The 12500-nt window shown below is 43.8% G+C and overlaps 3 protein-coding genes across 3 annotated transcripts in view; 1 reads left to right on the top strand and 2 right to left on the bottom strand.

Moving 5' to 3' along the window:
- The window catches only part of patj (PATJ crumbs cell polarity complex component), a 63691-nt gene extending 61656 nt beyond the window's left edge, over window positions 1–2035 (top strand). The window contains exons 45-47 of the mRNA XM_061077657.1: window positions 1–55; window positions 140–263; window positions 1755–2035. The exon at window positions 1–55 is cut by the window's left edge and continues 49 nt beyond it. Of these exons, the coding sequence (XP_060933640.1) occupies window positions 1–55; window positions 140–263; window positions 1755–1901 (326 nt within the window). The 3' untranslated portion in view covers window positions 1902–2035. The remainder of the gene's footprint in view (window positions 56–139; window positions 264–1754) is intronic.
- Window positions 2036–4306: 2271 nt separating this feature from the next.
- pdzk1ip1 (PDZK1 interacting protein 1) lies at window positions 4307–7343 on the bottom strand. Its single transcript, XM_061077818.1, has 3 exons — window positions 7151–7343; window positions 6047–6257; window positions 4307–4634 (listed from the first exon to the last, which is right to left on the bottom strand). The coding sequence occupies exons 1-3, from the start codon at window positions 7215–7217 to the stop codon at window positions 4565–4567; spliced, it is 348 nt and encodes a 115-aa protein (XP_060933801.1). The 5' UTR covers window positions 7218–7343; the 3' UTR covers window positions 4307–4564.
- A 961-nt stretch (window positions 7344–8304) lies between these two features.
- Window positions 8305–12500, bottom strand: part of nwd1 (NACHT and WD repeat domain containing 1) — a 12972-nt gene continuing 8776 nt past the window's right edge. The window contains exons 14-19 of the mRNA XM_061078058.1: window positions 12112–12194; window positions 11826–11974; window positions 11467–11740; window positions 10344–10900; window positions 9906–10011; window positions 8305–8615 (exon numbers count right to left, since the gene is read on the bottom strand). Of these exons, the coding sequence (XP_060934041.1) occupies window positions 8305–8615; window positions 9906–10011; window positions 10344–10900; window positions 11467–11740; window positions 11826–11974; window positions 12112–12194 (1480 nt within the window). The remainder of the gene's footprint in view (window positions 8616–9905; window positions 10012–10343; window positions 10901–11466; window positions 11741–11825; window positions 11975–12111; window positions 12195–12500) is intronic.

Genomic DNA, 12500 nt, shown 5'->3' with positions numbered 1-12500 from the left:
TGTCCGGTGGCTTTAGTCTGACAGACAACATCGACACACACACAGCAGAACCAGAGTGAGTACACACCAACACACACAAACACACACACAGTGTGTGTCGACAGATATCATGAATGTGCGCCCCCCCCCCCCCCCCCAGGGGTCCGCGGCCCCGCAGCATCAGTCTGGAGAAAGGCTCTGAGGGACTGGGCTTCAGCATCGTGGGGGGGTTCGGGAGTCCACACGGAGACCTGCCGGTCTACGTCAAGACCGTCTTCAGCAAGGTCAGAACCAGGCTAACACTTTCCCCCTGCTCCCAGTCTCTATGCTAAGCTACGCTAACCCAGCTCAATCCCAAAGGTAGAGGATCACGAGTCTTTTCTCAGATCTTCAGAATGATAAAAGAAGAAGAAAGAATCGTAATTGTGCTGCAGGGACATTTCTAAATAAGTTTTAGTCTAAAATCCTTCTTGTCTTTGTGTCCTGGTTGAACCGGTGAGTCCGGTGAGTCAAGTTAGTCCGGTGAGATCGGTGGACGCTCCGGTGAGTCCGGTGAGTCCGATGAGTCAAGTTAGTCAAGTTAGTCCGGTGAGATCGGTGGACGCTCCGGTGAGTCCGGTGAGTCCGGTGAGACCGGTGAGTCAAGTGAGTCCGATGAGTCGGGTGAGTCCGGTGAGACCGGTGGACGCTCCGGTGAGTCCGGTGAGACCGGTGGACGCTCCGGTGAGACCGGTGAGTCAAGTGAGTCCGATGAGTCGGGTGAGTCCAGTGAGTCCGGTGAGTCCGGTGAGATCGGTGGACGCTCCGGTGTGTCCGGTGAGTCCGGTGAGACCGGTGAGTCAAGTGAGTCCGATGAGTCCGGTGAGTCCGGTGAGACCGGTGGACGCTCCGGTGAGTCCGGTGAGTCAAGTGAGTCCGATGAGTCGGGTGAGTCCAGTGAGTCCGGTGAGTCCGGTGAGATCGGTGGACGCTCCGGTGTGTCCGGTGAGTCAAGTGAGTCCGGTGAGTCCGATGAGTCGGGTGAGTCTGATGAGTCCAGTGGGTCCGGTGGACGCTCCGGTGAGTCAAGTGAGTCCGATGAGTCCGGTGAGTACGGTGAGTCCGGTGAGACCGGTGGACGCTCCGGTAAGTCAAGTGAGTCCGATGAGTCGGGTGAGTCCGGTGAGTTTGGTGAGTCCAGTGAGTCAGGTGAGTCCGGTGAGTTCGTTGGACGCTCCGGTGAGCCCGGTGAGACCGGTGGATGCTCCGGTGAGTCTGATGAGTCCGGTGAGTCAAGTGAGTCCAGTGAGTCTGGTGAGTCCGGTGAGTCCGGTGAGTCTGGTGAGTCAAGTGAGTCTGGTGAGTCTGGTGAGTCCGGTGAGTCCGGTGAGTCCGGTGAGTCCGGTGAGTCTGGTTGGTGTTTCAGGATTCTGTGAGTGAACCTCTGCTGTGATTCTGTTCTGCAGGTCTGAGTCTCCTCCGAGTCGTTCTGACCCGGGACTCAGTCCAAGCTGAGGACTCGTTTGAGTCCTAACATCATGAGAACATCTGCTCTGCTCTGTAGCACTCACTGTTGCTATGGTTACGCCTGGCGGAGACTTGTCTCATTTTAGTTTGAAATGTGTTTTAATCCGGGTGAAGACAAAGTAAACGATGACGCCCACGTTCTCGTCCTGATTGGTTCTTATCAGTCACATGACTCGACTACCAGCGGGGAACAAACAGCTGTTCTCATTTCAGCCACATGGGGGCACTAGAGTGGTCTTAACCATGTGACGTGACGGCGTGTGTTTCAGGGAGCGGCGGCGGTGGACGGGCGTCTGAAACGAGGCGACCAGATCCTGTCGGTGAACGGAGAGAGTCTCCAGGGAGCCACGCACGAGCAGGCCGTCGCCATCCTGAAGAAACAGAGAGGAAGTGTCTCACTGGACATCCTGTCATAACACACGCCACTTCCTGTCGCTGTGAGGACACGCATCGACATCCTGCATCTTCCAGCACTGTCACCGGATTCAAACCTGAAACTGATACAACGTCTTTGACAAGCAGACAGACACACACACACACACACACACACACACACACACACACACACACACACACACACACACACACACACACACACACACACACACACACACACACACACACACACACACACACACACACACACACACACACACACACACACACACACACACACACACACACACACACACACACACACACACACACACACACACACACACACACACACACACACACACACACACACACACACACACACACACACACACACACACACACACACACACACACACACACACACACAAACACACACACACACACAGGGCTCAGGGCCTCATGTAGCGTCTCCTGATTGGATGATCTCTGGAACTAAAGGGAAGTGAACGCTGCTGCACACGTTAGCTTAGCATCTCCTCTGTGTAAAGACTGGTTAGCTGTTAGCATGGAGTTATTACTGTAAATGTGGAATCATCTGGAACATCTGGAGCAACACATGACCATATATGGACAGAGGAGCCCTCAGTGTGTCCTATGTTCTGCTGCGGTCCCGCCTCCAGTCGAGTTTCCTGTTTGTTAACGAACCTTCAGCCACTTTGTGCAGTTTGCCTGTTTATTGCTGAAGCTCAAAGCGAAACTGTGCCAGAATTATGTTTGTTTAATAAAATCATGTATTGATAAGTTGTAGATCAGTTATTGGTCGTTACTGAGAAGCAGCTCTGTGTTTCCAGGTTGTTTGACCTCTGACCTTCTGCTGCAGGACGTCTGCTCCAAACTTGACTTATTAAACCTAAACTGATGATTATAGAACCTGTCATTGATGATTTATAAATAACAGCAGGTAACTTTATTAATATCTTACTGACATGTATAACGTCTTGTGATTTATATATAATATGAAAAGAAAAATATTCAGAATCAAAGATTTAATAGAAACTGATCAGATTTAAATGAATTAAAAGACATGAAATAAAAATTAGATGTATAAAGTAATAAAGTAAGAATCACGAGACAAAGTGAAAGCAACATAAAAAGGTTTCTGATCCACAGACTCTGGAAATGAGTTCATAAATGTTCATATCAATAAACGTCTGCAGATGAAGGTCAGAAGTCAAACTGTCAATCAGGGAGTTATCGAGAGCTTCTTCTAATGACTAATAACTGATCAATAAATGATGATTAGTCTTTAATGATTCATTATTTACAGCTGATGAACTTTAGAATTAAAGCGTCTCACCTGTGATGCTCAGGGTGTGACATCACTGCAGGGGCGTGGCCACAGGTGTCTCACTTCTGCCATCGTCTCATACAATTGGTTGTATTTCTTATTTCAGTGAAAATTTAATTTCCATAAACTCATTATATTATTGTTATTAAGTCATGAACTCTCACATAACATAAACTACTGATGAGACTCAGGACTCGGTCGTCATGGAGACGATCTGTTGACAGACGACATTTAGAGAAAAACTTGTGTTCTCTTTAAGACTTTAGCTTAGCTTAGCACAAACACTAGAAGCAGAGGGAAGTGTTAGCATTAAAACTCCTCACATGGAAATTTAAAACATTAAGATTTTTTTGTTTCCTGGTTTCAGAAGAGACTGATATAAATTCAATTAAAGTTCTGATGGAAAGTTCGATGATCTCGTTTGAAACGACTTCACGTGATTCTGTCAAATTCAAAACCTTCAAAACTTTTTCCTAAAATGTTGAATATTTGCTATTTTTGGTCAAATGTCACAGTAAACGGATATTTTCATGTTTAGAGATTCATTGAGGTTTTATGTTTAAATATGGAAATGACTCAGACATTTAAAGAACATAAATCTGAGCTCTGGATAAAACCAGGTTTAGTTTCAAACTGATTATAATTTAATTTAAACTCTTAGTAACTTCCTGTTTTATTCACATGAACTTTGTCAGTCAAATGTAAAATACTTTTTTATTTTCATCTTTTTGTGTCTTAATTGAAATTAGATTTTCTTTATCTGTTGAGTCTAAATTGATGTAATTTATTTTTTCATCTCACTGGAAAATAACACTTGAATTTTTTTGTTGCTTCTTGACGATGAAAAGTCAGAATCACATTAGAAAACCTGCAGAAGTTTAACGTCTTATTTCTTCATCATTTCCTTCAAACACGGGATTAAAACTCTATATTTGAATGAATCTTTTCATCCTCATTAATAAAGATGAGACTTCACTAAACACACATTGTAAATAACCACATTTATATTTATATTAAAAACGACTTCAAGCATTGAGTTGAATAATTTACAGTCTGGTTCTTATTCCTCTGATGATTAATGAGCTGACACTGCACTTTGTCATTTAATCATTTATTAGTTAGCACACAGATCACATGACAGATCACATGACAGATCACATGACAGATCACATTGCATTTTATATGAAACCTTTCATTCAGGGAAACTAGGGATGATAACAAATGACAGATTCTTCACAGAAATATACATTTATATAATATAAAATGTGTATATTTATTCCCTAAAGACAACGTGTGTTTTCTGTCTACGAGCTGTGAGGACGTTAGGAGAACCAATAGGATCGTTGAGCTCGGTCACATGGGAGTAACTTTATCATCACAGCTGTCGACCTCCAGGGTGTAGACCTCGTCGACGTCTTTGCTCCTGATTCAAAAGCACAAACATTAATATTAAAACTTTAAAATAAACTCATAGGAATAGAGATTAAAAAGTGACTTTGATCATTTTATACAAAAACATTTTCATCACTTAGTGTATTTTTTAGGTACTGTTAGGAATTTCAAACTTTTAACTATAGGTTGTGTCTGAAAGAACGCACATACAAATTAATTTAATAACCGTTGCTGTTTAGTGCCAATAATGTATCTTTTAGTTGTCCTCATAATTAACTTCTTGGATATTAAAGCATATTTTCATTAGCTGTATTCAACATCAGACAGAATTCAAGGAGCTGTCCTTTCTGGGGCAAAGTCAGTATGACATTGTTTAGTTTCGAGGATGCGAATGTTTACACATTCACAGTCAAGATTGTTTTGATGGAGCAGACACACAATAACACAATAATAGTTTCTCAAACCATAATGGCACAGACTCTTTTCATAAAGGCGGAAGGGGAGGTGGAGCAGTGGGTCAATTACATTACCTTATACAAATCATTATTTTCAACCTTTCGCTTATCATATTTAATATTTGGAATTTGCTAATAATGTTTGTACGTCACAAGGATGGTCAGTCTCACAGCTGTCCTGATAGGAGAGTCGAAGAGAGTTTGTTATGGATAAGTTGGTGCAGCCAAGATGGCTGGACCAAGACACTTTCTACTCAAGGCTGAATTACGAGACAACATCAGACTGTCAGGGTAGATAGAGTTGCCCTAGCAACCGGTAGAGTAGCGTAGGTGCATGACGGAGAGCTGCTGCTTTGTCACTTCCTGGATTCGGTGACAAGAGGCGTGGGACTGCGGCTGGACCAATAAGGGAGATCCAAAGTGATTTGCGGTGACTCCCCTCCAAATATTCATAACCAATCACATCAATTCTACTGTTATAATTATACACAGCCCCTGCTGTTCGGGGCCATTTTCATCTTCCTACTGCTAACTTAATTAGCATAGGCTGTGATAATTGTCCATAGCTATGAATAACTTTTCATTGTATCTTTAAATAAAACATTTGATTGAACCAAAATCTTGGATCGGCTTCTCTCATTATATAGGATAAAAAAACACGCCATAACAGTACTATATTTTGTATATTTAAATCTACTATACTTCTTATAGTACTGTTTTTTGAGAGGAGTTATATTTTATATATATGTATATATACTACTGTTAATACTTTTTACTGTTTGCTATACTTAATTTGTGTCATTAATATATCAAATTTCCCTACAAATGATATTTTCAGGAGTAGATTTGATGACTTTATATTTGATCAGTTGTAAGAAAACCAGTTTCCTTCCCAGTTTCTGTGATGAAACCACAGATTATGTTTCCATGGTGACGGATGGTCCTCGGCAGTGATTGGTTGAGAGCGTTGGGGGGGTGTTGGACGCACCTGACCACGTCCCGGCTCGGGTCCCTCGGGTCCCACGTGTCCCCGTTGGTCAGGACCAGATCAGATTCTCCCTCAGACCTCGTCCCCCTGGACCTTTCAAACCACGCCTTCTTCACCAGCAGCGCCACGAACGCCAAGAAGAGGAAGGCAGCGACCGCGATGATGCCGGTGAGCCACTGAGGCAGGAGGCGCTCGGCGGACAGCTTCTGATCTGAAACGCTCAGAGGTCAGAGGTCAGAGGTCGTCCTGACTCAGCTGCTCATCTGGTTTGTCTCTGCACCAGTGAACTCAAAGAATCGTACGTCTAGAAGCCTAAAGGCAGTGAGCTGCTGCCACGTGATTGGCTGATTAGCTATTTGTGTTAACAAGCAATTAAACAGTTCTGCATAATAAAGTGAACGATGAGAGTATATATATATATAGATGGATAGATATATAAAGATGGATAGATATAGATATATATAGATATAGATAGATATAGATATAGATATAGATATAGATAGATATAGATATAGATAGATAGATATAGATATAGATATAGATGGATAGATATATAAAGATGGATAGATATAGATATATATAGAGATAGATATAGATATAGATATAGATATAGATAGATAGATATAGATATAGATATAGATATAGATAGATAGATATATAGATAGATAGATAGATAGATATAGATATAGATATAGATAGATAGATATAGATATAGATATAGATATAGATATAGATAGATAGATAGATAGATAGATAGATAGATAGATAGATAGATAGATAGATAGATAGATAGATAGATAGATAGATAGATAGATAGATAGATAGATAGATAGATAGATATAGATATAGATATAGATAGACAGATAGATAGATATAGATATAGATAGATAGATAGATAGATAGATAGATAGATAGATAGATATAGATATAGATATAGATATAGATATAGATATAGATATAGATATAGATAGATAGATAGATATATAGATAGATTGATAGGTATAGATAGATAGTTATCATGTTATTTCCAGCTGTTATTCACTGATGTGTTTTGAGAGGATTAAATACAGAGAACCTGTGAGTGTATTAAATCTCAGTCTTCACCTGTTTGTGCCGTGGCGGCTCCGACGATCAGCAACAAGCAGGAAATCATCTGCGACACTTTGTCCATTATTGATTCTTTGCTGCGTCTGGAGAGAAAAAGTCCTGAAGCCTGAAAGAATCCGACAGAAGTTCAACGCTGGAGTTCAACCTGAGAGTGAAGCTGCGGCAGAGAGAAGCCGAGAGCTTCAGGTGTTTCCAGGTGGATCAGTAAACTTCTGTTAATGTTTAACTCTGATTCTCAGGAAGAGAATGTTTTTGTCCCAGTTTATGACTCAAGTGAACAAACATCACAGGTGGAGGAAACGTCTGATTCATCGTTAACCCTCACTACAGCAGCTGGGTTTTATTATTCATTTAAGATCCTACATTTGTCTCCAGAGTTTTATAAAGTTTCAATGTGACCCACTTATTAAATTATCTCTAAACATTAAACACTAACACTCTTTTAGCCGTGGACGTTCAGCCGCCAGAGTTCTGAATGTTTGAAAACTGTTTCCTGCTGAAACAAGAATCTGCAGAGTCGATAAGAAGCAAGCAGCTTGTGAGGAAATATGAAGTTAATGAAAAACCACAGAAACAACAAGAAGTTCAGTAAAGTTTATATCTCATCAACATCATCAACAACAATCAGTCAAATATCAGATGTGTCTAAGAAAGAGAAGAAGAATCATGTTGAACGTTTCCTCTGTTTCAGCTGCAGATTCACAATCTGAACTCTTCACTACATCTACATGGTTTAAACTCTGTAACTATGACAACAGATGTTTGGTCAAATTCTGGTAAAACCTGGTGCATTCTGGGAATAAACAGAAGGTTTCAAACATTCTTCTGATAAATATTCAGTTGTCTTCTTAATTAATCATCAGAACTATTAACTGTTAATAATTGTTTATGACATGTGACGTGTTCACAGAGAATCAATTTATTTTGAACATTCAACCAGAGCAGAATCAAACTCATTCATTTACCAACTAGGAGAAGATTTTCTTAAAGAGAAACTTGAGGCCCCTGAAGCCCTCGAGACCCCTGAGACCCCTGAAGGCCTCTGTGGCCTCTGTGGCCTCTAAAGGCCCCAGGACCCCGGTCTGGCCCCGGTCTGGCCCCGGTCTGGCCCCGGTCTGGCCCCGGTCTGGCCCCGGTTGGGTCCTGGTGTGCTACAGTATGACGCAGGTGGACGAGGGTTTGGCTTGGAGCATGCTGGTGAAGTTCAGGTGGAACTGGGCGGGGTTAAAGTCCTGGGGGCCGGACCCAGAGTTCTGCTGGACGTCCCGGTTCTTCTCCCTGGAGGTGACGTGGTACTGAGCCTTGACGTTCCTCAGAGGGTTGTAGTCCGGAGCGATGTGGTCTGGGCAGTGGAAGACTTCTCTGATGACGGCGCCCTGCTGAGACAACGCCACGAAGCCGTTCCTGAAGGTCACCATCCGGACCACGGGCGAGTAGACGTACTGGACGTACAGCAGGTTTCCTGACCAAGGAGAAGAACTTCACTCAAATCCAGACTCAGACACTAAAGCTCGGCTTGCAAGAATATTTGATTCAGTGTCTCCCCAACGCCAACGATGTCAACAAGCCACAGCAAATTACTCACATATGTTTTGTTTTTGTTTTGGAGCTGTTCCTCTCGGGCTAGATTTTGGTCTGAGATCTTCAGAACTTTATCCAAGGTAACTGGAAGGGATGTGTCTCCCAATGCATTAACTCCTGTTTGGTGTAAGGCCTTTCCCACTTACTCATCCCCAGATGATAAGGACTTGATAGCATTCACAACTCTGCTGGCCAGGAGGTTGATACTGCTGAAATGGAAATCCCCAGTCCCACCTATACTCACTGGGTTAAGGAGGTGCTTTATTTTCTTAAATTAGAAAAAATTAGACTGACTCTGATTGGTCAGGCTGTTTCTTTTGAGAAGTCCTGGAATCCCTTTCTGTCTTATGTCTGTAGCACAAGCTATCGGATCGCTGTGAGCTAAGTACTGTCTTGCTGAACTTGTGTTTCTTTTCTTTTATTTATTTTATTGTCTTAATATTTATTTTTTTGTATTGATCGCATGTATCTATTTATTTATTCATTCATTTATTTTTAGTATTACTATTATATTGTTATTATTTTATGTCATCTATTCTTTTATTAATGTATTTACTTTACTATTTATTTATTTATTTATCCTTTCTCTCTCTTCCTCTATCAACCCATCTTTTTTTGTTTTTCTTTTGTTTGTTTTTCTTTATTTTTTAACTCTATGTGCTCATCTGTTGGGGCTGGGTGCCGGAGGGAGGGGGGTGGGGGGGTTGGTATCTGTTCTGTGGTATGTTGAAATTACATCTGTAATTGTTATTGATGGAACAGTATTGTTTGTTTGTTAATTATGTAAAAAATTCAATAAACAGATTGTTAAAAAAAACAAAAAACAAAAATCCAGACTCAGAGAAACTTTACTGATCAGAGGTGAAACCAGGAGCAGTGACATCACAGATTATACACGTGAGGCCCTTAGATCAACAACGCTGTGATAATGGCGTCTACGAAGAAACCACGACGGACTCATCATGGAACCTGCTGAGTTTGAAGTGTTTCTGCTGCCGTTCAGAACCCGGAGCTGGACCACAAGCTGCCCTGGTCCCTCAGGGCCACCGTACAACCCCCCCGCTCACACGTCATGACTCTGAGCTGAGAGGGGCTTCGATCCATGGGCCCACTTAGTCTCCTCCCACACGTCTATGACACAACATGACACATCGGACACGAGTCAGCTCACCTGTTTGAACGCTCCACACTTTGACGGTTTTGTCCTGAGAACCGGTGAAGACGAACCGGTCGCTCTCGGAGAACGCAGCGGAGAGGACGCCCTCGAAGAGGAAACCCTGAAACCACTTCATCATTACTGTCACACGTGTCAACATGTAATAAACTGTTTATAACACAGGAACATCAAACGTTTTCGCTCATGAAGCAACACACGGACAGAAAGAGAGGAATAATGACAATAACCTGCAACGATATTAAATATCATATAGAATATGTCTGTAATTCAAATAAATGTCTGTATTTGTTGTTGTAGATACATAATAATCTGTTATTAACTGTTTACATACAGATTATATTTGATTAATAAAGGGAGTTTAAAAAGATCTTTGATTTCTTTTCTCTGTATTGAGTCTGAAGTAAATATTTAGAATCCCAGGTGACCTCTGACCTTGTACTCCATGGTGTGGTCCAGGGTCAGCGGGGTCAAGGCCCACAGCCTCTGCACGGCGTCCTGGGAGCCCACCAGGGCGTGCGTCCCCCAGGTACTGCCCGTCACGCAGGTCACTCTGCTGCGGTGCGGCTCCAGCTCCGACCCGGCGCCGCTGCGGAGGTCCAGGAGCCTCACCCCCCCGCAGCTGGTCCCGTACAGCAGCCGGAGGTCGGACAGCAGCGCCATGGAGGACAGCGGCCCCTGGAGGAGGGACAGGGGGACGCGGTGCAGGGGCCCCTCCACCGTGGGACAGCTGTCTCTGGCTGAGATCTCGAACAGACAAACCAACGAGTCCTCGTAGGCCACGGCCACGTGCTTCTCGCGGGCGCCGACCGCCACGCACAGCACGCTGCACAGGCTCTCCGGGGGGGGGATGCACAGGGTCTCCTGGGGCAGAGCCAGCGGGTAGATGAGGACGGTGCCGGAGGTCAGACCGCACAGGAGCAGGCGCTTGTGCTGAGCCAGCTCCAGACAGCTGACCTGAGCCGAGGTGGACAGACGCTCGGACAGACAACCTGCAAGAGTTCAACACGTTAACCACACGTTAACCACATGTTAACCACATGTTAACCACATGTTAACCACACGTTAACCACACGTTAACCACATGTTTACTGTCACTTCCTGTCTGTGAAGGAGCGCTGGTCACATGGTGTCAGACTGGGTTCATTCACATCCTGTAGTAAAACATCTGGAAGATAGAGTTTGAGTTTTCCTTTGTGTGGAACATGTTTGTTCTAACATGCGTGACGTGTGATGATGACACGTGAAGAGAAGTGTGTGTCTCTGACGTCACTGAACATGTTTGTTAACGATTTCTTCTTCTCTTCTTTTTCACTGTTACATGACTTTATTAACACGGAGCATTAAAGGAGACAGATTCTGTTCATGTTCAATATTAACTTGTGTTATAACTGTAAATGTTTTCATGCTGTAATGATCAGAATCTCTGTCCAGCGCTGCAGCTCCTCTTTTCAGCCTCTGTCTCAAACTCTTTTAGCTCCTGTCTCTTTAAGCTCCTCCTCCTGATAAAGGGGCGTGTCACACTAGTGGCTGGAACACTGTGATGTCACTGTCTGACCTGTGCTGTTGTTCCAGCTCATCACTTCTCTCTGACTCGACTGTCGGACGAAGAAAACTCGATCAGCATCCCTGGTGATGGCGACGTGGGCGGAGCCTGAGGGGATGTGGGCGGCAGGCTGGTGCCGGGCGTCGTACTTCAGACTCCACAGGTGCACGGAGGCCGCGGCGGCCGAGGCTGAAACCACAGAACCTCCGCAGATCACCACAGACGTGACGGGAGCATCCGATCCACACAGCGAGTCCAGCAGCGCCCCGGTGGTCACGGACCAGATCTGCAGGGACACGGGTCAGACCAGGACCTGAACCAGAGCTTCTATAACACAGTGTTTACTCTTTACTGAGCGTGTGACCTCTGACCCGTATGAGCTGGTCAGCGGCTCCGGAGGCGAGCAGGCGACCGTCTGAGGAGACGCAGGCGGACAGGACCTCGTCCTCGTGCTGCAGGTCCAGGACTCTGTCCACCGGGTCCCGGTCGAGGTTGAAGAGGCTCAGAGTTCGTTCAGCGGCTGCAGAGAAACAGACCCGCACGGTCAGAAGGTTTATAACAGTAGAGAGTTCTGAACATAAAACATAATCAAAATACAGTGTTCATGTCTGTTTGTTGTGATTTGAAGAACATTGATTTGATCACACGCTGTCCAACCTGCGATCAGCAGCTTCTCGTCTTCAGTTACACAAAGTAACGAAGGAACCAGAGGAAACTCCACAGACGAGTGTTTTCCAGTCCTAGAAATCTGCAAACAGGACAAAAGATGTATAATAATTAGGGCTGGGCAAGTTAACTCGTTTCAATGGAGTTAACTCGAGTGATGAGTTAACTCGATTAATTATTTTATCTCGCATTAACTCAGGTTTGATTATTTATTGTTTTATTGTGAAAGTCAGGCTTTTATTTTGTGAAAGTCTGTTGCTGACTGCTGCAGAACAGGAAAAAAGAAAATAATTGGCGGATAAACAATCGAGTTAACTCATCACTTGAGTTAACTCGATTAAAACGAGTTAACTTGCCCAGCCCTAATAATAATATATTAA

The sequence above is a fragment of the Limanda limanda genome, chromosome 9 (genome assembly GCF_963576545.1).
Source record: "Limanda limanda chromosome 9, fLimLim1.1, whole genome shotgun sequence".
NCBI classification, from domain to species: domain Eukaryota; kingdom Metazoa; phylum Chordata; class Actinopteri; order Pleuronectiformes; family Pleuronectidae; genus Limanda; species Limanda limanda.
The sequence above is the reverse complement of the archived record's forward strand: the minus strand, read 5'-3'. Positions and strand labels throughout refer to the sequence as shown.